This window comes from Hyperolius riggenbachi, chromosome 5, assembly GCF_040937935.1.
Source record: "Hyperolius riggenbachi isolate aHypRig1 chromosome 5, aHypRig1.pri, whole genome shotgun sequence".
Lineage (NCBI taxonomy): Eukaryota > Metazoa > Chordata > Amphibia > Anura > Hyperoliidae > Hyperolius > Hyperolius riggenbachi.
The window spans coordinates 116,340,495-116,362,983 of NC_090650.1; the positions used below are offsets into that span (position 1 = coordinate 116,340,495).

Genomic DNA, 22,489 nt, shown 5'->3' on the forward strand with positions numbered 1-22,489 from the left:
CAGACACTACTGCAGCCAAAGAGATCAGCAGGATGCCATGTGAAAAGAGTTTTACGCTTGCCACTAACGATACAATCTTTTTCATCCAATCTTACCATTTCTATGTAATATAGGGTAATTGCCTAAATTATCTATTGAATCAATTTACTCAGTTTACCCTTATTTTACATAGATTTGGTGAAATTGGATGAAAAAGATTGTATCATTAGTGGCCACTTTTAGAAACCTGTACAGAACTGGATCTTCTTCTCTTCTTTAGTCCAAGCTACTACGCTTTAGTATCTGCTGTATCATATTTTGCACCAATTCAAAAAGTCAAACACTAGACTTTTCAATTTTTTTTTATTTTTTAAATTCATTTGAAAAAACATGGTTGTTCCATTTTTGTTTTTTCTCTGTATATTTTGTTTTTTTAGGACAATTAAAATGTGTGCTTGAGCACAGCAGTCTAAAACATTTCTACAAGCCAAATTAGAACAAGTACATGACATTTCATGAGTAAAAAAGAGCAGAAAACTGTATGTGTAACAACAAATGTTAAAATGCCTACGACGATAATAAAAAACATCAAATACGTCATCACATAAAATAAGACAATGTACAAAAGTCGCCAACAGGAGGGACGAGAAGACTACACAAGATACTTTGCTGGAAAACTGTTTTGGTGCTCTTCGGGCACATAACTAATACATAGCAAAATCATCTTCATCATCCGATTCTGCAAAATATTTCACTTCTTTCCTGGCCCGCCCAGGCCGCTGCCGTGTTGCACTTTCATTGCCGGTTTCTGATGGGAAGATGTCCACGTCTGAGTCATTGTCAAATGCTGCAGCTGCTTTCTTAGATTTCTGGAATAAAAGCAACGAAGAGAAGTGGTTTATTTCAGAATGTAAATAAAATCCAACTCACAACTGAAAGTGCAATATATATTTTTAGGACTGTGCTGTAAATACAAATGGGCGTATTAAAGATATAATGCACTGGCTGAGATGTAACCAAGTGCAGAATTAAGAAATTAGTTGCCCTGGCAACCCCAATATTTAGTTATTGTGCATAATTTGCAGCATGTCTCACAGAAGCTCCAGCAGCGCTCTGAGCTTTCCCAAGTTACTCACTACTTGTATAGCGCCATCTAGTAACTAAAGAGGGGAGCACAGCCCATTCTTTTTGCACATGTAGGAGGCGGCAAGGTTTAAAGTGGATCCGAGGTGAACTTTTACTTATTGCATAATTGTGTTCCTTTCCTATTGTTTATAGGGCATTCCTCAAGCCAAATACTTTTTTGTTCTTGTTTTAATACTCTAATTCCCTATAAACAAGCCACGCCCAAAGGTTTTCAGAGAGCCTTGGCAGTAGCAAGGGCTCATGGGAGCTCAGTCTGAGCAGGAGGATGTGTTACTAGTCATTGATTTCAGAGGCAGAGGGGAGGAGATTAGGTTTTTTCACAGGCTGAGTGCTCAAGATGCAGATAAGCCTGCCTCTGTGTAATGTTTACAAACAACATGGCTGCTGTCATTGTATCACAGGAAGAAATAATCATATTCTATTAAAGCTGTTTGCAGATAGATTTGCTGTGTAAACTATCTATACTTTAGATAAGATATATAGACAAGTTACTTATTATAGTTAGTATTTCATCTCGGATCAGCTTTAACCTCTTGACGACCAGCTAACGCCGATTGGCGTAAACTGGCCGTCTGCGGGTTTCCATGGAGCGGCCTTTCCATGTCCGTTCACGGAGGGTGTCTCACGGATCGGCGGCTCTCTGGCAAAATGTAAACACGCGTAGGGCAGATCGGCGATCCCCGGCCTCTGATTGGCCGGGGATCGCCGGCATATGATAGGCTGAAGCCTATCCTTCAATGCGCAGGACGGATATCCGTCCTGGGCAGCCCAGGAAGGAAGAGGCAGGGAGGGAGAGGGAGGGAGCACAGATAACGATGCGGAGGGGGGCTTTGAAGGCCCCCCCCCCGCAAATCGCAGCAAGTCGGCGGCAATCAGACCCCCCCAGCAGGACATCCCCCTAGTGGGGAAAAAAAGGGGGGGGGGGGGGGGGGGAGTCTGATCGCCCTGGCATAATACTGATCTGTGCTGCGGGCTGGAAAGCCCACGCAGCACAGATCAGGCAAATCACCCCGGGTCGGCAAGTGGTTAATGTCTTTTTTGTTTACTCCTCCTTGCCACCAATTATTTTTAACTATATGGCTTCCCAGTTAATGTTAACCTCTGTACGGATTTTCTTTGGTCAAAACCCTAAAGTGTGTACAGGGTCCGTTGGATATTGCTGCATGAAAGGCCAACAATCTGCTGGGTGCACATCTCTCACTGGTGGCTACTGTTATCCAGGGAACCTGAAAGGAAGTTCTCTCAGCAGTGTTGCCTGTACATCCTCCCCCTCAGCTCTCCATAGAACACAACACGCTGCATGGCCAGGAGCTGAACATCATATCTGTGCAAAACCTGTTAATAATTGCAGCCCAAAACCATCTGAAAACAGTTTTGGATGATAAATGTTTGAAGTGTGTACAGAGCTTTCCATCCAAGTGGCCCCTAAAGGAAATATGTTTATAGAAGGCTTGTTTTCTGGGTCTTCACGAGGATTTATATAAAACCAGTGACTCCAAAAAATACTTCCGGTTACCATATTGTGCTTTTGATTACAAGAAAGTTTTGTTTCTGCAGTATAAAAGTCTCAGCCACCACAGGCAGCTAGCAGCAGCAACTCTGGGTATTTATTTTGCCAAAAATGAAACTTTTGCCATTTTCGATGCACATTTTTTGAAATTGCATTTGGAATGCAGTACTGAAAGGACAACTGTAGCGAGAGGTATGTGGAGGCTGCCATATTTAATTTATTTTTAAGCAATACCAGTTGCCGGCTATCCTGCTGATCCTCTGCCTCTAATACTTGTAGCCATAGATCCTGAACATGCCACAGATCAGGCGTTTCTGACATTATTGTCAGGTATGACAAGATTAGCTGCATGCGCGTGTCTGGTGTTATTCAGACACTACTGAAGCCAAATAGATCAGCATGATAGCCAGGCAACTGGTATTGTTTAAAAGGAAATAAATATGGCAGCCTCCACAAACCTCTCGCTACAGTTGTCCTTGAAGAAAAAAAAAAAAGTGTCAATTAGTACTGTAAATATATTAGTCTGTGACTACGGTAATTTAAACAGCAAGGTCTCTTTTCTATTGTCTTAAAGGATCAGTCCATTTCTGCTGACTCGTTGATTATAAAGCCTGAGCACTCAGATCTTTCCCTATAAAGTGACTGGTGAATGCTAAATGTAGTCACTGAGCAAGACCGCTGCCCATCAGGGACACATTTCATTGCTATGCAGACACCTCACATACTTTCCATTCCATTTAATCAGGCTTCAGCTGATAAACATAAATAAGGTTACTCATGAGTAAAGTGTAAATCCAATACCATTACTGGGAAGTGACCAGAAGCTGTATACACAGAACAAGTACACAGCACTTGTAATTGCACAGAAAATGCTGATACGCTTGTGACTGACCATCCCCCTCAGACGTGGATGTAATGCTAACCTGTTAATGGCATGGATGAAAAACTTTCAGCAGCATTGTGTATATCTCCCTTGTCTAAATAGCTACAGAAGAAGAAACTCTTGTTTTACAATTTCTGTGGTTGAAAGTATGGGCACATGACAGCTGCGCTTCCTTCCCTCATCTCCAGACCTCCAAAGCCCAGAATCCACTGTATGTGACCCAGGCATGTCTGAGATGCACACATTAAAAAAAAAAAAGTAACCCAGTAATTTGGGAGCCAGAGTAAGTCGCATAGTTAGACTATATGTAATGTTACAGCTATTCTGACTCAGGAAAGGTGGTTCATCAAGTACAACACATTTCTCAGCCTATCCTAAACACTGGCATGGCTATGGCCCAAGGACTGGAGGTGGACAGCCCTGCTTTGTCCAGGTTATAAAGCCTTTCTCCCAGTAAGGACACTTCTGCCTTCCTACAGACTGGGCAGATACTCGGGAAGCCAGGTGCATCAAGCAGGTCCTGCAGATGAGATGCTCTGAGGGGGGTGGGGAACACATGTGTAATCTCTCTTCAATGTCTACAGACAATTTTCGGTTGTCTTAGATCATTTACATAATTTAACCACTTGCCGACCGCACGCTTATACCGTGCGTCGGCAAAGTGGCAGCTGCAGGACCAGCGACGCAGTACTGCGTCGCCAGCTGCAGGCTGATTAATCAGGAAGCAGCCGCTCGTGCGAGCGGCTGCTTCCTGTCAAATCACGGCGGGGGGCTCCGTGAAGAGCCTGCGGGCCGCCGATGGTGGCTCGCAGGCTAAATGTAAACACAAGCGGAAATAGTCCGCTTTGTTTACATTGTACGGCGCTGCTGCGCAGCAGCGCCGTAAGGCAGATCGGCGATCCCCAGCCAATCAGCGGCCGGGGATCGCCGCCATGTGACAGGGGACGTCCCGTCACTGGCTGCACAGGACGGATAGCGTCCTGTGCAGCCTCGATCGCCGGGGGGGGGGGGAGCAGGTAGGAGAGGGAGGGGGGAATTTCGCGCGGAGGGGGGCTTTGAGGTGCCCCCCCCGCAACACCCAGGCAGGAGAGATCAGACCCCCCCTGCACATCATCCCCATAGGGGGAAAAAAGGGGGGCAATCTGATCTCTCTGCCTGCAACCTGATCTGTGCTGGGGGCTGCACAGCCCACCCAGCACAGATCACTCAAAACAGCGCTGGTCCTTAAGGGGGGGGGGGGGGGGTAAAGGGTGGGTCATCAAGTGGTTAAGACTACAACTTACATTTGTATAAAAAAAATCATGCTAAATAAGAGCTGTACACTTACTTTGCTGGATGTGGGTTTCTTCCCAGGATTGTAATCTCCTTCATTCTCTGAATCTGAGGTTTTCCTCTTCTTTCCTCTTCCTTTTGCTGTAAATGAAAGGATACAAATGCAGGGTTATCTGTGATACACGGCTGCCCTCTAGTGGTAACTACATGAAGTTTAAAAGTTCAAAATACATGAATAACCTTCTATGTGAGAGTTTCCTTTACTGGAATATAACAGTGGAATTTATTTCAACCAATCCCTTATGGCAGAAATATCATCAACAGTGATGTGTAATGGAATATGGAGGAGAATATTAACCCAGATGTGAGTGGCAGGGACAACGCGATTGCTGGCATGAACACCTAAGTCATGTCACTCACAAACCAATTTCCATATACAGGCGGATTTCCAATAGTGTAGTCCCAAAGTTAAGGCAAATGAGACTAGGTTTTGCTATAAGCAGAGGGCTTGCAGGATGTTCAATTCTAAATAAAGAATATCAATGAGGTTGAGCCAAGCAAATTCGGCAGCCACATCATTGCTCACCTATACTTTCCAACAAGCCCCCTATAGAGACAAAAGGTCTTCATTTGCCTATCTTGCTCAATTAGGACTCATCAGCAGTGCCGGGACGGTAGCAAAATGTCTGTTAACTGATATTCTTTTCTCTTAAAAATATGAAGATTGCTTAACACTGCTCCAAATTGATAATTACAATAATGGTATGAAAATATCTCCATGTTAACCGTTCTCAGTTAGTAAAAAGAACATCAAGGACACGTAAGTGCCTGTTTTATCTTTCTAACACAGTGAGAGATTTATCACTTAAAGTGAACCTCCGGACTAAAAATCGACTCAGCAGCACTGAAAAGGCTTGGTGTTTCTTTAACAGTTTCACAGCGTCAGAACTTTGTTTCTCTTATACAAGCCTCATTTTTAGCTGCACAGAAGAAAACTGCTCGGGCAGTTTTCCCCTTATGCTGTGCAAAGCATGATGGGATTTCTGATGTTGTTGTTCTCGTTCTGCTGTTTTGGTGCAATTTTGAATTTGACATTTGAAGCCTAGTGTGTGCAGCTGGGAGGGGTAATCAGGAGACAGGACAGTTGGAACTGTGTCTCCTGCTCCTTGTCACCTCCTTTCAACCAAAAAGATGGCTGCCCCCATGACAAAGATGGCAGCCCCCATGAATCACAAACATTTGCCTGTTCTTTTAAAACAGGGTGGATAAAAGATTATATTACCTATCTATTCTAATTAACATAACTAATGTAACTTAATAACAGTATGTTTGTTTAGGCTGAAGTTCCCCTTTAACTAATTTGTGGTAAGTTCTGCTTTGACTTTGTAGTGCAGCACATGGACAATGCATTTAAAGCCAGAAATGGACAAAAGTTAGTAAGCTCCAGTGTAAAAAATGGAGTGACATCTTTTTTAGAATACAGAGCACTGCCAAAATATTTCCTAGCAGCAGAATGACAAACAAACAGGTGCTGAGCCAGAACTTTGAATTAACAGATATACTTGAAGAGGAACTACTACTATGCAGTCAGGGCCGGGAGAGGCTCAAGCCTCAGGGCGCAGTGTAGGAGGGGGTGCAGAATTCATTCTGCTGTCATTCCTAATTGTGGGTGAAGCAGAAAGAAATAAGAAAAGGGGATACCCATGGCAGTGATTGCAAGCCAGATAACTAGATATTAAGGTGTTGGGGAGGTTGTGGGCCCTGGGGCGCCTCTTAGTCTAATAGCAATCAGTGTGTGACGGCTGGGGTGGTAGGGATGGAGGGGCGCACTTTGGTGTCTCAGCCTTGGGTGCTGGAGGAACTTGTCCCGGCTCTGTATGCAGTGCTACAGAAGATGTTGGTGCTATATAAATAAAAAATAATAACTGTAAAAAAGGATTAAACTTCATCCCAATCAGTAGCTAATACTCGTGTGACGTCAGAACCTAGGTCCTGACAGTTTTAGGTCAGTGAGCCTTGTCGCATTGTGGTAAATAATGTTTGTTTCCAACTGTTAAGCAATCAGTATCTCCCTCTGTGCATATGTATATCTATAAAAAAAATAACCTTTTAGCCTATCGCAATGTTAGTGGGTGTGGTTATGGCAGCTGGAGCGGTCTAGTTTTTTTCATGTCTGCCAGTAGTAAAGATGATTACATGCAGGCCGATTGTAGATCAAAGAATATGAACAAATTGCATGGCGAATATCACTCATTCCTTGATCTCTCATCTATTTTTTAACTTCTCACTTTGCAAAGAATTGATTTTTTTTCCCCTTTTCACTAAAGTTCCTTTTTGAGAAATATCACAATACAAGATGACCACTACCTTTGGGTGTTGTAGATTTCTTTGGGGAGCCAATCTCCAAGTCGGAATCTGAATTCACAAAAATTTCAGACTTCTTTGGCTTTGGAGGTCTTTTTTGTTTTGGCGTTCCATCTGAGGCAGTTTTTGCTGCATTAAGAAGGTAGAAATAAAAAGTTTAATACAAATTATTGACTTAGCCAGTGAGCCTATAACACACATCCCAACAACCAGCTTCCCCTCAGTCTTATTACCAGATATCTTAAACTATCAAGACAGAAGTAAATGTTCAGCTGCATTCATAAAAGCAAAACCTTCCACCCTTATCTGGTAGATCCAAAGACAGACTATCCTGCTTACTTTTCTTTGCTGATGTTTTGCTGGCTGGCTTTTCTGTAGATTTGAAGCTGAATGACGAAGAATAGAAGGGAGAAGAAGGTTCATCCTCATCGCTGTTATATTTTGGAGGTTCACCTAGTGAAAACATAAATATACGGTTATCATACGCAGTATGCGAGAGGCCACACATCTCTGGAGAATCACTGCAGGTGCTGCCCATCTGAAAAGCCACAACACTTTGGGAGATTGGTTATTACACCGACACCACCTGCTTGTGAGACATACCGTATTTTTCGGGATATAAGACACACTTTTTGTCCCCCAAAAATGGGGAGAAAAGTCTTATATGCCAAATAAAAGGAGTCCCCGACTTACAATCACCCGCCAATACGAACCATCGCAATGTCAGGGACTCTCTGTATTGTAACCCGTGTTGTCTTCTACTCCCCCCGGTCTCCTGCGATCCCCAGTGTGTAAATACAGCGGTTCACCTAATCCACAGTTCAAGCGGCAAACACAGACCTCTCGTCTCCTGCACGGCTACCCCTTGTGACTGCTTCTTCTGAGGACGCAATCTGCAGAAGCCGTCCCTGTGTGCTATGACAATGACCAGGGATGAGCTTCGAATAGATATTTGAGCAGCTACCTACTCGAAATCATTCGGAATTGAAACCTTAATTACTGCAAGTGTGGGGGCAGATGAGAGATGGTTAACTTACCAGGATGCAGTCTTCTTGTACACCTTTCAAACGCGTCCCACACTGCACTCCAATTCCCGTTCACGTGACTACTACGCTTCCTCCTTCACCCCGGAAGGAGGAACCATGGTAGTCACGTGAATGTGAATTGGAGCGCGGCGTGGGACGCATTTGAAAAGCGTTCAAGAAGACGACATCCTGGGTAAGTTAACCATCCTTCATCTTCCCCAACACCAGCAGTAATTAAGGTTTCAATTCCGAATGATTTCGAGTAGGTAGCTACTCGAATATCTATTCGGAGTTCACCCCTGACAATGACCACAAGCAGTGTGTCACATCACAAGGAAACGCATGCAGCAATGCAGTATCATACAGCACTTAATGCACTAATGTGAATGCGACACACGCATACATTTGAAAAAGTTGCGAGCTAATTTAGGTGTGAAGTTAAATAACGATATTACCAGCAATATCGGTAAACAACAATTTAAGCGCAACTTTAAATAACAAAAACAATAACGGTAAATTTACTTGCGATATTTCATTATCGGTAAATTTACCAACAAGGTTAAACCTAACTATAACCTAATCTCTCTCCATACTCTAACACAGAACCCTCCCTTGGTGGCGCCTAACCCTAAGACCCCACTAGAGGTGCTTAACCCCAAGAACCCCTAGTGGTGGCTAACCTTAATTTAATTGCAGCCGCCTGCTAAGTGGCGCAACGGCTTTCTATATTACGATAAACGACAATTGGGCCCACATGTATCGATAAACAACAATTGCGCCCATTTTTGCTGCAACTTTTTCAACTGCTCCTCCACACACTACTTTTTAATGTAATGCTTAAAGGGGCACTATGGCGAAAAATTTTAAAATTTTAAATATGTGCAAACATAGACAAATAAGAAGCATGTTTTTTTTCCACAGTAAAATGAACCGTGAATTACTTTTCTCCTATGCTGCTGTCACTTACAGTAGGTAGTAGAAATCTGACAGAAGCGACAGGTTTTGGACTAGTCCATCTCTTCATGGGGAGATTCTCAGGGATTTATTTATTTTCAAAAGCATTTAGTGAATGGCAGTTGCTCTGTCCAACTGCCAAAAAACTGTGTAGCAAGCAGAGAAGCTGCTTAATTGTTGTTGTTTCATTGTTTAAATGCTTTTTAGGGAATATCTTTATACAGAATAAAAGCCTTGCTGAGAATCCCCTATGAAGAGATGGACTAGTCCAAAACCTGTCACTTCTGTCAGATTTCTGCTACCTACTGTGACAGCAACATAGTAGGAAAGTAATTTGTTGCTCATTTTACTCTGGAATAAACGTACTTCTTATTTGTCTATGTTTGCACATTTTTTAAATTTTACAGTTTTTCGCCATAGTGCCCCTTTAATGTATGCTGTATAAAGTGTAAACGGGCTTTAAAGGGATACTGTAGGGGGGGGGTCGGGGGAAAATGAGCTGAACTTACCCGGGGCTTCTAATGGTCCCCCGCAGACATCCTGTGCCCGCGCAGCCGCACCCCAATGCTCCGTCCCTGCCTCCGGTTCACTTCTGGAATTTCAGACTTTAAAGTCAGAAAACCACTGCGCCTGCGTTGCCGTGTCCTTGATCCCACTGATGTCATCAAGAGCGCACAGCGCAGGCCCAGTATGGTCTGTGTCTGCGCAGTACACTCCTGGTGACATCAGCGGGAGCGAGGGTAATCACAGAGTCCGGCACCATCCATAAGTATATGCTCTTTTATTGATCAAAGTTGCATTACAGCGGTAAAAGCAACGTTTCAGGGCAACCGCCCCTTTATCAAGCTATGCTATATGTTTTAATATCGACAGCATAGCTTGATAAAGGGGCGGTTGCCCTGAAACGTTGCTTTTACCGCTGTAATGCAACTTTGATCAATAAAAGAGCATATACTTATGGATGGTGCCGGACTCTGTGATTACCATTGCTAAATTGACCTGGAGTGCAGCCGGGACTCCGTGGCACATCCGATCATCATAAGAGGAGTGCTCCGCTATCTACAATTTTCAAATCAGCGGGAGCGAGGACACGGCAACGCAGGCGCAGTGGTTTTCTGACTTTAAAGTCAGAAATTCCAGAAGTGAACTGGAGGCGGGGCCGGAGCATCGGTGAGTGGCTGCGCCAACACAGGATGTCTGTGGGAGACCATTAGAAGCCCCGGGTAAGTTCAGCTCATTTTCCCCCGACCCCCCTACAGTATCCCTTTAAAAAGGGTTTCTGTTATCCAATTTCTTGGATACTATTAAAATAAGTAGTTCATTAATGAAGGAAAGTAAAATTCAATAAAACACTCATGGCCGATTACCTTTCTTTGCTGATGTTTTGCTGGTTGATTTTTCTGTAGATTTGAAGCTGAACGTTGAAGTATACAGGGGGGAGGAAGGAGGTTCATCGTCATCACTGTTATATTTGCTAATATCTTCTAGATAATACAATAAAAAAAATTGTTAGCAATATAGCATGGATTGTTTACAGATTTTAAACAATCCACTGCCTTCTACAGTTCCCCCAAAGTACACAAACCATTTCAAACTGAACATTTATACCAAAAGCAGCTTACAATACAATGCTAACACCAGGCCCTTTCACATTCTTTTGTCCACACACCCCTGAAGGGCGTATATTTAAACGCACCGCAAGCTAATTTGGTTGCAGTGGTAAGCATTTTTTTTTTCAGTGTTAAGGGTGCAGGAAATAGTGGTAGTAGAATCGGGTGTTTAGAGAGTAGCAATTGAGGAAAACAACTTCATGCAATAAGGACTATTCTGGTCGAAAAAAAAGGCTGGTGATTGAGAGAAGTGAAAGGCAAGTAGCACACATTATCACAGAAAATAGGAAAACACGCCTGTTGTGGGCTCTTGCCACTGTGCTCGGTCTCAAATTGGTTTGAGGAACATCAATTAGAGTTTAACCTGCTTGCATGGCCAGTTCAGCCCCTGATCTCAATCCTATTGAGCATTTGTGGAACGAAGTCAAAAGATCACTTGAAAGCTTGGAAAGCCCCCATCCAATCTGATCCATCCTAGAGCTGCTATTATGTCAGCATGGGCCAACATTCCTCAGCAACGGTATCAGCATCTTGTTGAGTCCATACCAAGAAGAATATCGTCTGTGATCAGAACTAAAGGTGTACCAGCACGGTATTAGTGTGTTTCTAATTTTTGCCCACTCAGTGTATAAGGCAGAAGTGACCTGATATTCATCATAACAGGAGGTGTAACAAGCATTTCAGTCATAGGCATATTTACCAGAGGCTTTGCTTGGCTTCTCTTTAGCTTTCTTGGTGGATGCTTTGCTGGTTGATTTTTCTGTAGACTTGAAGCTATACGATGAAGAGAAAACTGGGGAGGATTCCTCATCATCGTCACTATTAAACTTCGAGATATCTTCTGGAAAAGAAAACAGAAAAAAATCATTACATGGCAGAGAGTTCAGAAACATTTTGCTCAGTAAAATAACAGGAAAGCTAAATTACCATTATGTACTTTTTTAGAGACTGAAGAAGAGGAAAATATATCTGAAGTTTTTTTCTTTGAGGTCTCTGTCTTTCTGTAAGAGAAGAGCAAATGTAAGATTCACATCACATATACTGAATGATTACAGTCTGTTACAGGAGGTTTGAGATGGAACATACTCTGTGGATGATTTGAAAGAAGCAAAGTCATATTCATCCTTTTCTGGGCTGTCAGAATGGGCATCATCCTCATCATTTCTATTGTTCGAGACAGGAGATGGCGGTGTCTTGAAGTCATCTAACTCACTACTGCGTGTAATAACAGCGTCATCTTCATCATCATCTGCGTCTTCTTCTTCAGAGAAGTCAAAAGTATACTTGGGTCGTTCAGCTGTGGAAACATTGACATTTCAGTACTGTACCTAATAATAATACTATCTCACTCTGTGGAGACACATAAACCCAAGTGTGAAGGCGTCAAAGAAACCACTGAAGCAAACCAGTCTTCAACATATGCACCAAAAGATGTGCCACTATCTGCGTCTTGCATGAGCCCCACACTCATGCTCAACAGCATTCTTTTATGCAGCACAATTATCAAACAACTTTTGTTGTGAAACAAGTTGAAACAACCCCAAAAAAGTTGCTTGCTATTGTTCGCACAACTGATAAGAAAAATAAGTCATCATTTCAACAGTTGGATTGACTTTTTATTAGTCTAAGGCTCAACACACACCATACAATCTAGGTTGTTCAATCTTACCACTTTCATGTAGTATAAGAGCTTTTACAATCAATCATCCAAGGTATTTTCAATCTGTTGGCCCTTATACTACATAGATTTGGTAAATCTGTACAACCAAGATTGTATGGTGTGTATTGAGCTTTAGTTGTGTGAACAATAGCAAACAACTTTTTTTTGGTTGTTTCAACTTGTTTCACAAAAAAAGTTGTTTGATAATTGTGCTGCATAAAAGACCGCTGCTGAGCGTGTGTATGGTGCTTAAGGAGGCTTACCACGCTATGTTTCCGCAATTACTTCTCCCTCGTAGATGATTTTTGATGCTTGTTTTTTTGTTGCTATCTTGTTTGTAAAACATTAAAAAATTTTCCTAATGCTATTATCACTGTTATCCTATTCTAGTATCACTGTTATCAGAAGTTTTAAACCTCATACATACACTAGACTGTACAACAGAACCAAGCATGTGTACAGGTATTCACTAAGGTCGCTTAATGATCTGGTATGCCATATATTTAAAGGACGACTGCAGTGAGAGGAATATGGAAGCTGACATATTTATTTCCTTTTAAAGGCTCAAACACACATCCCAACATAATGGACAACAAAACGCACAATATGACCAACTGCACAAGTTGTTTATGTGACAAGTACGTACACACACACACACACACACACAACAACCAATTCACAAATACTATGCGTGAAAGCTAAACGACAAACTGCACAACTGTCTGTATTCAAAAACAACAAAGTTGTTCTAAAGACTTGTACACACATTCCAACCTGCCTGATAGTTGGGTAGGTTGATCCGACGGTTACATCTGGCAAACAACCAGTTATCAGTTGGTTGTTTGCCAGCTGTGTACACGCCTAACTATCTTTCAATAGAACAAGTTTAGAAGATAGTTGGACGGATTGTTGGGACAGGTGTATAAGCCTTTAAACAAAACCAGTTGCCTGGCAGTCCTGCTGATCTTTCATGCATCAGAAGTGTCTGAATCACAAACCTAAAACAAGCATGTGGGGAAATGCAGTTAAACTTGAGTCAAACATCTGGTCTGTATTCTTGTTCAGGATCTATAGCTAAAAAGTGTTATGCCTGGTACACACCATGCAATTTCCCGTCAGATAGACGGGTTGAATTGATTATTTCTGACAGGTCCGATCTGATTTTCGATCATTTTTATAATCAATTTTGCATAGAAGTGATCGGAAAATCGATCAGAAAAACAATCAGTAATCAGATCGGAGAGGTTTGAAATATTCGTTTCAAGCCGTGTGATGGGAAACCGTGTGGTGTGTACCAAGCATTAGAGGCAGAGGATCAGCAGGGCAGCCAGGCAATTTACATTGTTTAAAAGGAAATAAACAAGTCAGACTCCATATCCCGCTCACTTCAGTTGTCACCAGTTGGCAACTGAGGCAATTGCTCCCCACCTTTCTCTACCCACGGTTTGTTCCCAGCATTGTTGTCCCTCCTCCCTTCTTTGTACACACAGAACACGTTGCTAGGCACCAGCCTTGGGGTTCCACAGAGCTACCCAAAGGATTGAGTTAGATCATGAGTGGAAATTCTGTGTCTGTGAGCACCTTTAGTCATACAAGAGTTAATCAATTCAGTGACTGTATGGAGAGGATAAAAGGTTAGTGTAAAAAAAAAAAAAAAAGAAAAAAAAGAAAAGAAATGGAAAATACTGTAAACAATAAGTAGCTGTATATCTAGCCTGGAATCTAGGTGTACTGAATGCCTGAAGTGAGAGGAAGGGAACTTACACCAGTGCTGAGACATATCACAGATTATAATACTCTTCTACCCAAATTAAATACTATACTCCATCCATTTAAACTGTATGTAAATATAGAAAAATACAGACTCTCTTTGACTTTGGAGGCAGTAATTGCAACATCAGAGTTTTGAAGATATGGATGGTGTTTTAGTGCAGTTATAACCTTTGTTGTTATTTTTTTTAATACAATAGAACTATAAATTACTATATGCCTATGTAAGAGGATTTTTGTTCAATCGCAATTTTCTTTTTACATAATCAGCATATCACTCTGGGCACAATGAGGCTGCATGGGGACTCTGTAAAAACACTGCAGGCTCCATGTTAAAAAAAAAAACCTTGCCCATGCTGCAGAGTCAAGAGGAGATAGCAGAGCCGTGGCAACACAAGTATGTGCACGCTATGCTGCTGGGAGAGGAAGAGCTTCTGTACAGCTGCAGTTTACATTACGGCCATTACAAGGACATTTTGTCAGCAATAGGCAATAAAGGAAGTATCAGATGCTTTGCAGTGGTGACTATTGAAGTTAAATGTTGGACTAAAGAGCTGGGGAGGAATATGGCAACAGAGGAAAGGCAGCACCATCTTGCTTCAGCTGATGAATTAGAGGACGGGCACTTGCATTACCTTTAGCTCATCTGATCTTCCACCAGAAAGGGCTGGATATCACAAAGGATGTAATTCCCTTCCAAACCTGAGCTTAGGTGAACTAGCTAATAAATGATTATCCATTGATCATCCTCATGAGATCTGTAACATAAGCAACAAGTATCCATCTAGCTAGTAAGTACCTAATGTGTAAAAGCTTTATTCTCACCAGCTGCTCTTCTCAGTGAAGAGTCCCTAGGGATGACCACAGGTTCTATCACTTCCGCCTCTTCTAAATCACTGTCAGACTTGGACTCGTCTTCTGACCAAGGGTTCCTCTTCTTCCCTTTCTTAACTGGGGTTTTGGGAGTTAATGAGTTCCTTTTGGCTCGAGGTCCTAAGAAAATAAAAACCAACATAATATTAGCATTTCCAAGCACAGGGCTTCATAATAAAATCATATTCAAGGCATTAAGACATTTGAAGAATAAGCTTAAAAGTAAACATAAAGTAGTTGAGAGGAATCAGATTAAGACATTGGGGGACCTGCTGGTAGCTACAGAAGTAGTTTATATACATACTAGCCAACCCGCGTTGTAGCATACGCCGCATCTATCTATCTATCTAATAGAGTACGTGCCTCAACCTTGAAGCAAGAAGAAGTAGGCTTTCCATGAGAAAATGTATGCGTGCTCAAACACCAAGTTTAACCCTAGCAAGTCTGGCTTTGCAAATCCGGCCTAATTGGCTATTCATGAGGCAATGCTCATGCAAATATGCATTTGCTTTCGCATGCCAAACTATGCAGGGTCCAAAAACCAATACTGCAAAGCGATCGCCCTGCGGGTATTAGTTCATGCTACATTAGCACTATCCAGGAGCGCCACGGGGAGGATTCCGAATGCCCCCATACAACCGGGGGACTGCGGGGTCCCAGGCTCTCTTACTGCCTGGGAACCACAGCGGCACCCCGGAGGGGGAGGCTGGGTGGCGCAGCTGCACTTTGTGCAGTTTGTATCCTTTGGAGGCAGGTGGTGGATGGCTTGCTCCGGTGGTGTGAACCCTGGAGTGAGTGCGCCTGTCCTTCCCACCCCCCCCTCTGGAGTGCTGTATGTGAGCCAGCCCTGAGCTCTAAAGCTCGGGGTGACCCATGCTTCTCTCCTTTCTCATGTGGTGCCCCCAAATTAATGCGCATGTAGCAGAACGCAATGGACGTTAAGGTAAGTGCCTGTTTTTAACCTCCCCGGCGTTCTATTGAGATCGCCAGGGAGGCTGCGGGAGGGTTTTTTTTTAATTAAAAAAAAACTATTTCATGCAGCCAACTGAAAGTTGGCTGCATGAAAGCCCACTAGAGGGCGCTCGAGGCGTTCTTCCGATCGCCTCCGGCGCCCAGAATAAACAAGGAAGGCCGCAATGAGCGGCCTTCCTTGTTTTGCTTAGATCGTCGCCATAGCGACGAGCGGAGTGACGTCATGGACGTCAGCCGACATCCTGACGTCAGCCGCCTCCGATCCAGCCCTTAGCGCTGGCCGGAACTTTTTGTTCCGGCTACGCTGGGCTCAGGCGGCTGGGGGGACCCTCTTTCGCCGCTGCTCGCGGCGGATCGCCGCAGAGCGGCGGCGATCAGGCACCACACGCGACTGGCAAAGTGCCGGCTGCGTGTGCTGCTTTTTATTTGAAGAAAATCGGCCCAGCAGGGCCTGAGCGGCAGCCTCCGGCGGTGATGGACGAGCTGAGCTCGTCCATACCGCTCAGGAGGTTAATATTGGGAGGTGGGTGCAGACAGCTCTCCCCGGCGCTGGCCACACTTGGGGGGGGGGGTCGTCCACGCCACCCAGCCTCCCCCTCCGGGGTGCCGCTGTGGTTTCCAGGCAGTGAGAGAGCCTGGGACCCTGCGGTCCCCCCAGTTGTATAAAAAGGGGACATTGGGAATCCTCCCCGTGGCGCTCCTGGAGGCCTGGAGCACACCAAAAACTGCTAGCAGATCCGCAAAATGCTAGCAGATTTTGAAAAGCTTTTTCTTATTTTTCTGTAGCATTTCACCTAGCATTTTGCGGTTTTGTAAAACATTTTTGGTGTAGTAGATTTCATATATTGTTACAGTAAAGCTGTTACTGAACAGCTTCTGTAACAAAAACGCCTGCAAAACCGCTCTGAACTGCCGTTTTTCATATACTTTACATTGGAGGCAGAAACGCCTCCGCAATCCAAAAAATGCCTCACCTCGGGAGTATGCGTTTCAGCACAACGCCTCCCGCTCTGGTGTGCACCAGCCCATTGAAATACATTACCCAAGCGTATCCGCAGCCGCAAGTGGATCGCAAAACGCTGCCGAACCGCTCTGGTGTGCACTAAGCCGGATAGTGCTAATGTAGCATGTAGCAGGGTGACTGCTCGCTGCTGCCTGGTAACTGCTCGCTGCTGCCTGGTAACTGCTCGCTGCTGCCTGGTAACTGCTCGCTGCTGCCTGGTAACTGCTCGCTGCTGCCTGGTAACTGCTCGCTGCTGCCTGGTATCTGCTCGCTGCTGCCTGGTATCTGCTCGCTGCTGCCTGGTATCTGCTCGCTGCTGCCTGGTATCTGCTCGCTGCTGCCTGGTATCTGCTCGCTGCTGCCTGGTATCTGCTCGCTGCTGCCTGGTATCTGCTCGCTGCTGCCTGGTATCTGCTCGCTGCTGCCTGGTATCTGCTCGCTGCTGCCTGGTATCTGCTCGCTGCTGCCTGGTATCTGCTCGCTGCTGCCTGGTAACTGCTCGCTGCTGCCTGGTATCTGCTCGTTGCTGCCTGGTAACTGCTTGTTGCAGCCTGGTATCTGCTCGTTGCTGCCTGGTAACTGCTTGTTGCAGCCTGGTATCTGCTCGTTGCTGCCTGGTAACTGCTTGCTGCTGCCTGGTAACTGCTTGCTGCTGCCTGGTAACTGCTTGCTGAGCACACAGCTCAACAGTCCGTGGAAAAGAGGCCTTAAACTTGGTGTTTGAGCACGCATAAATTTTCTCATGCAAAGTATTTCTTCTTCTTGTTTGAAGGTTGCCTGGTAACTGCTTGCTGCTGCCTGGTAACTGCTTGCTGCTGCCTGGTAACTGCTTGTTGCTGCCTGGTAACTGCTTGTTGCTGCCTGGTAACTGCTTGTTGCCGCCTGGTATCTGCTTGCTGCCGCCTGGTAACTGCTTGCTGCCGCCTGGTAACTGCTTGCTGCCGCCTGGTAACTGCTTGCTGCCGCCTGGTAACTGCTTGCTGCCGCCTGGTAACTGCTTGCTGCCGCCTGGTAACTGCTTGCTGCTGCCTGGTATCTGCTCACTGCTGCCTGATAACTGCTTGCTGCTGCCTGGTAACTGCTTGTTGCTGCCTGGTATCTGCTCACTGCTGCCTGGTAACTGCTTGCTGAGCACACAGCTCAACAGTCCGTGGAAAAGAGGCCTTAAACTTGGTGTTTGAGCACGCATAAATTTTCTCATGCAAAGTACTACTTCTTGTTTGAAGGTTGCCTGGTAACTGCTTGCTGCTGCCTGGTAACTGCTTGCTGCTGCCTGGTAACTGCTCGCTGCTGCCTGGTAACTGCTCGCTGCTGCCTGGTAACTGCTTGTTGCTGCCTGGTATCTGCTCGCTGCTGCCTGGTAACTGCTTGCTGCTGCCTGGTAACTGCTTGCTGCTGCCTGGTAACTGCTTGCTGCTGCCTGGTAACCGCTTGCTGCTGCCTGGTAACTGCTTGCTGCTGCCTGGTAACTGCTTGTTGCTGCCTGGTATCTGCTCGCTGCTGCCTGATAACTGCTTGCTGCTGCCTGGTAACTGCTTGTTGCTGCCTGGTATCTGCTCACTGCTGCCTGGTAACTGCTCGCTGCTGCCTGGTAACTGCTTGCTGCTGCCTGGTAACTGCTTGCTGCTGCCTGGTAACTGCTTGCTGCTGCCTGGTATCTGCTCACTGCTGCCTGATAACTGCTTGCTGCTGCCTGGTAACTGCTTGTTGCTGCCTGGTATCTGCTCACTGCGGCCTGGTAACTGCTTGCTGAGCACACAGCTCAACAGTCCGTGGAAAAGAGGCCTTAAACTTGGTGTTTGAGCACGCATAAATTTTCTCATGCAAAGTACTTCTTCTTCTTGTTTGAAGGTTGAGGCACTTAGTCTATTATATATATAGATATGCATATGTCTCAGCACTAAATATCAGGGAACTCTATAGGGGAGGGAGGGTGGGCTATTAGACACCAGGGAACACTATAGCGGAGGGAGGGTGGGCTATTAGACACCAGGGAACTGTATAGGGGAGGGAGGGTGGGCTATTAGACACCAGGGAACTGTACAGGCAAGGGAGGGTGGCATACTAGACAGCAGAGAACTTTATAAAAGGAAGGAAGTGGTGGCCTCTAAATATTGGGGTTTGCCTGTGACTTGGTCCCAGTGTTCATTTTTGGCCCCTTTGTATTTGAGTTTTCCTGGTCTACATAGAGTTCTCTAGATCAGATGTATATATAAAACAAGGTACGTAACTCATCAAGTAAATTTCAGTAATCAGTATACTTTGGATTATGTACTAGTAAGTACTGTTTTAGGGTGTCTGATTACACTGGATAGTTTAACGCACCGGTACCAGGTTCTCGCTCTTTCTTTTCTCGTTTGGGTTTTGTTGGCTTCACAGGAGTAGCTGTCTGGGAATCTTCACCGCCCTCTCCTCCACCGATGCCAAATTCATCATCAAACTCCATTTTCAATGCATCCATTTCTCCCTGAAAATGAACAAAATAATATAACACTCCTATGTGATCAGCTAACACCATGCAATGGAAAAGGCAGCCCTCACTGCTTGAAGTGCAGTTTAGTGGTAGAGTCTGAAAATAAGAGGTTGTGTTTTAAGTAAAGAAATGATAAATGAGGTTCACCTTTTTCTTCTTCAGCAATTTCTTGCTCACATCTGCCTTCATTGCACTAATCTGGGGCTCAATGCGTCTGCCATACATTGAGGGCAAGGTCTCTTCAAGCTGCAGCTTCTTCATTTTCGGTTTTCCTACTTTACCCTTTATTGCTTTGGCAGCAAAACCAGCTAGAATGTCTTCTTTTTCCTGTGCTTCCACTTTCTAAACAAATATATAAAAAAAGAAACTAGCAATATATATAACAAAAAACTGTCCAACATTTCTGTTTGCTGGACAGAGATGAGCATCTTGTGCAACATAAAGAGGAGGAAAAGAAAAGGAAAAATTCCTGCAGCATTAGCAGCCCACTGCTTCTGAGACAACCAAATGGTCACTGTACAAACCAAGCCCCTGTTCTTCCTATACTGCCAAATTCCATGGAAGAATAAGGATGGATAGAGTCATAACTGTTGGAATGGCCAGGAAACAGGATATGTAGGATGAGATGGATTGGCTTTTTAAGGTTTAAATAAGAATGTGTCCAGCAGCTCAGATTTTTTTTTTAAATCTTATCTATTCTATAATGCGTACTACTAGCAAACTGCTTAACTTAAGGGGGACCTAAACCTAACCTAAAAAAATAAAAGTTTCACTTACCTGGGGCTTCTACCAGCCCCCTGTAGCCACCTTGTGCTCACACGGTCCTGGAACCATCCTCTGGTCCCCCACAGCGGCTAAATTTCATTTTCGGCGACTGAGAAATCTCTACTTGTGTATGCGCAAGATGGCAATGTGAGCGAGCACGCAGCGCAGTGGCTCAAAAACTAAACTTAGCCGCTGCAAGAAAAGCGGAGGATCATTTCAGGAATGCGCAGGCACAGGATGGCTGCATGAGAACAGGGCGGCTTTTTTTTTTTTTGTTAGGTTTAAAAGCACATGCATTCATAAAGCATGCACATTCATAAAGTACACCTTAGTGCAAAAAATGTTTTGAAATAAGATTATAAATTAAAAGATTATAGATTATATAAATTGAAAACACTAAAGTTCAAATTAACATTAGTAAGAGTCCTCTGTAAAATTAAATAATTAGGTTTTATGAACACTTTCTACTTATAATAAATCCATCCAGAACAGACTTGGGGCACTTTTCCTCTAGGGTGGTCTGTGCGCAATTTCATGTGCACAAATATGGGTCTGAAATCTCAGCCTATTGAAATCAATATGTTGCTTCCAAGTTAGTGTACGTGAAAAAGTTCTGAAGCACTGCTTCTGAATTCTGGACAACCTGTCCGAATCTCCTAAGCCAAGCATGACACAGCGCTAGTGGAAACCCGCCCTTAAGCCCACCTAGTGGGGAAAAAAGAGAAACTATGAATGTCTGTTTCATTAGTGATGGTTCCACAGGAAAAGTTGAGGTATCTCTGCTCAGCGACTGATAATAATACAAAAAAAAAATGTATTCTGTAAATGCATAATGAAGATATCACCAGAAATACAGCAACTACTAAGCAAGTGGGGAAACAAAAAGGCCACAAAAATCAGCTATAGCCAAGCAGTAACTGTGATAACCTACTTGTGGCCTTTATTTCATTAACTTTTCGCTTGAGCTTTCTCCCAGGAGATAATTTTCCAACTTGCCTTAAAAAATAACTTTTCAGTGCTTGGCAATTGAAACAGCTTTAAAATTAAGGTACAGCTTGGCGGGAGCTTAAAGTGTACCCGTGGTGAATTAGTGGTCACAAATGGCACACAGAGGCATGCTCCCATCTAAAGGACATGCCTCTGTGTCCCCGCCGTGCTGCTCTCTGTGCCACCTGCACCCTCCCCCCCCCCCCCAGATCTAGCGACAAGGAGCTTGTCGGCAATCCTGCAGAAATCAGATTTTGGCTGAGCTTCCTTTCTTTTGAACTGAAAACTTACTTCAAGTTCTTCAACAAAAGCTGCCAGGTCCTCTTTCCATAGATCTGATGCAGATTTTCTCTTCAAGTCGTTAAGTTCTTTTCCCTGAAAGATAAAATATAAAAGTAGTATTCATAACAGTAACAGAGGCCTTGCTGTTCTTTCTCCTATTCAAGACTTCTGAACAACTAACTGTGGCAAAGTTCAGCTACATTTTTCTTACATGTCTTTATAGTCAAAAAAACGGGCAAGAAAACAGTATACTTGCTTCCCCAGGGAGTCTTCCTCTTTTCCCCAGTCCTCTTCTCTGATCGGGATCCCTCTCCTCCCCAAATGCTGCTGTTTCCCAAGTAAAAATCTTCAGACTGCCACCTCTAAGCTGGATGCTGTTTCTCGCCCCTTCTGAGAAAATGCACTATGGCATGGGTAATGGATTGACAGGGCAGCTATCCAATTGCCAGTGAGGTGTCTGAAAGCTGTAGGATGGATGGTCTTGAAGACTCTCGGCCACCTGTCTAAGGGTGACAGCAGCACCGAGGGAGAAAGGGCAGGTAGGGGTGGGAAGACATGGGAAGACAAGGGAGAGGGAGGTAAGTATATAGTTTCTTCCCCACGTGTAATTTTTTTTTATACTTAGTCCTGTGATGGGCATTAAAGCATCTACAATATAACTAAACAAAAAGAAAACAAGCATTGTAAGCAAATGCTAAAGTGCCTATCAACAAGGTGCAGGATACAGCCATACCTTTGCATCCCTCTGCTTGATGAGTTCATCCACCTTCTCTTTGGACAAGCTCCAGAGAGACATATTGAGGATGTAATTAAAATCAGGCCCTGATACAGAGCCAGAGTCTGTTGAACTGTTGTCATTTAGATCTTGGGCTTCATCTTCTTCTGCGGACTAAAATGAGATAAGGTGTGAATGCAAAACATGAAACACAAAAAACAGAAATCAACTAATAAGTGATAAATG

At 44.1% G+C, this 22,489-nt stretch overlaps 1 protein-coding gene across 1 annotated transcript in view; it reads right to left on the reverse strand.

Moving 5' to 3' along the window:
• Window positions 1-325: 325 nt before the first annotated feature.
• Window positions 326-22,489, reverse strand: part of TOP2B (DNA topoisomerase II beta) — a 105,787-nt gene continuing 83,623 nt past the window's right edge. The window contains exons 26-38 of the mRNA XM_068236177.1: window positions 22,262-22,417; window positions 21,538-21,621; window positions 19,642-19,836; window positions 19,347-19,488; window positions 14,999-15,166; window positions 11,830-12,040; window positions 11,671-11,744; window positions 11,444-11,584; window positions 10,501-10,617; window positions 7,494-7,607; window positions 7,158-7,283; window positions 4,846-4,931; window positions 326-848 (exon numbers count right to left, since the gene is read on the reverse strand). Coding sequence (XP_068092278.1) covers window positions 684-848; window positions 4,846-4,931; window positions 7,158-7,283; window positions 7,494-7,607; window positions 10,501-10,617; window positions 11,444-11,584; window positions 11,671-11,744; window positions 11,830-12,040; window positions 14,999-15,166; window positions 19,347-19,488; window positions 19,642-19,836; window positions 21,538-21,621; window positions 22,262-22,417 — 1,779 coding nt within the window. The 3' untranslated portion in view covers window positions 326-683. The remainder of the gene's footprint in view (window positions 849-4,845; window positions 4,932-7,157; window positions 7,284-7,493; window positions 7,608-10,500; window positions 10,618-11,443; window positions 11,585-11,670; window positions 11,745-11,829; window positions 12,041-14,998; window positions 15,167-19,346; window positions 19,489-19,641; window positions 19,837-21,537; window positions 21,622-22,261; window positions 22,418-22,489) is intronic.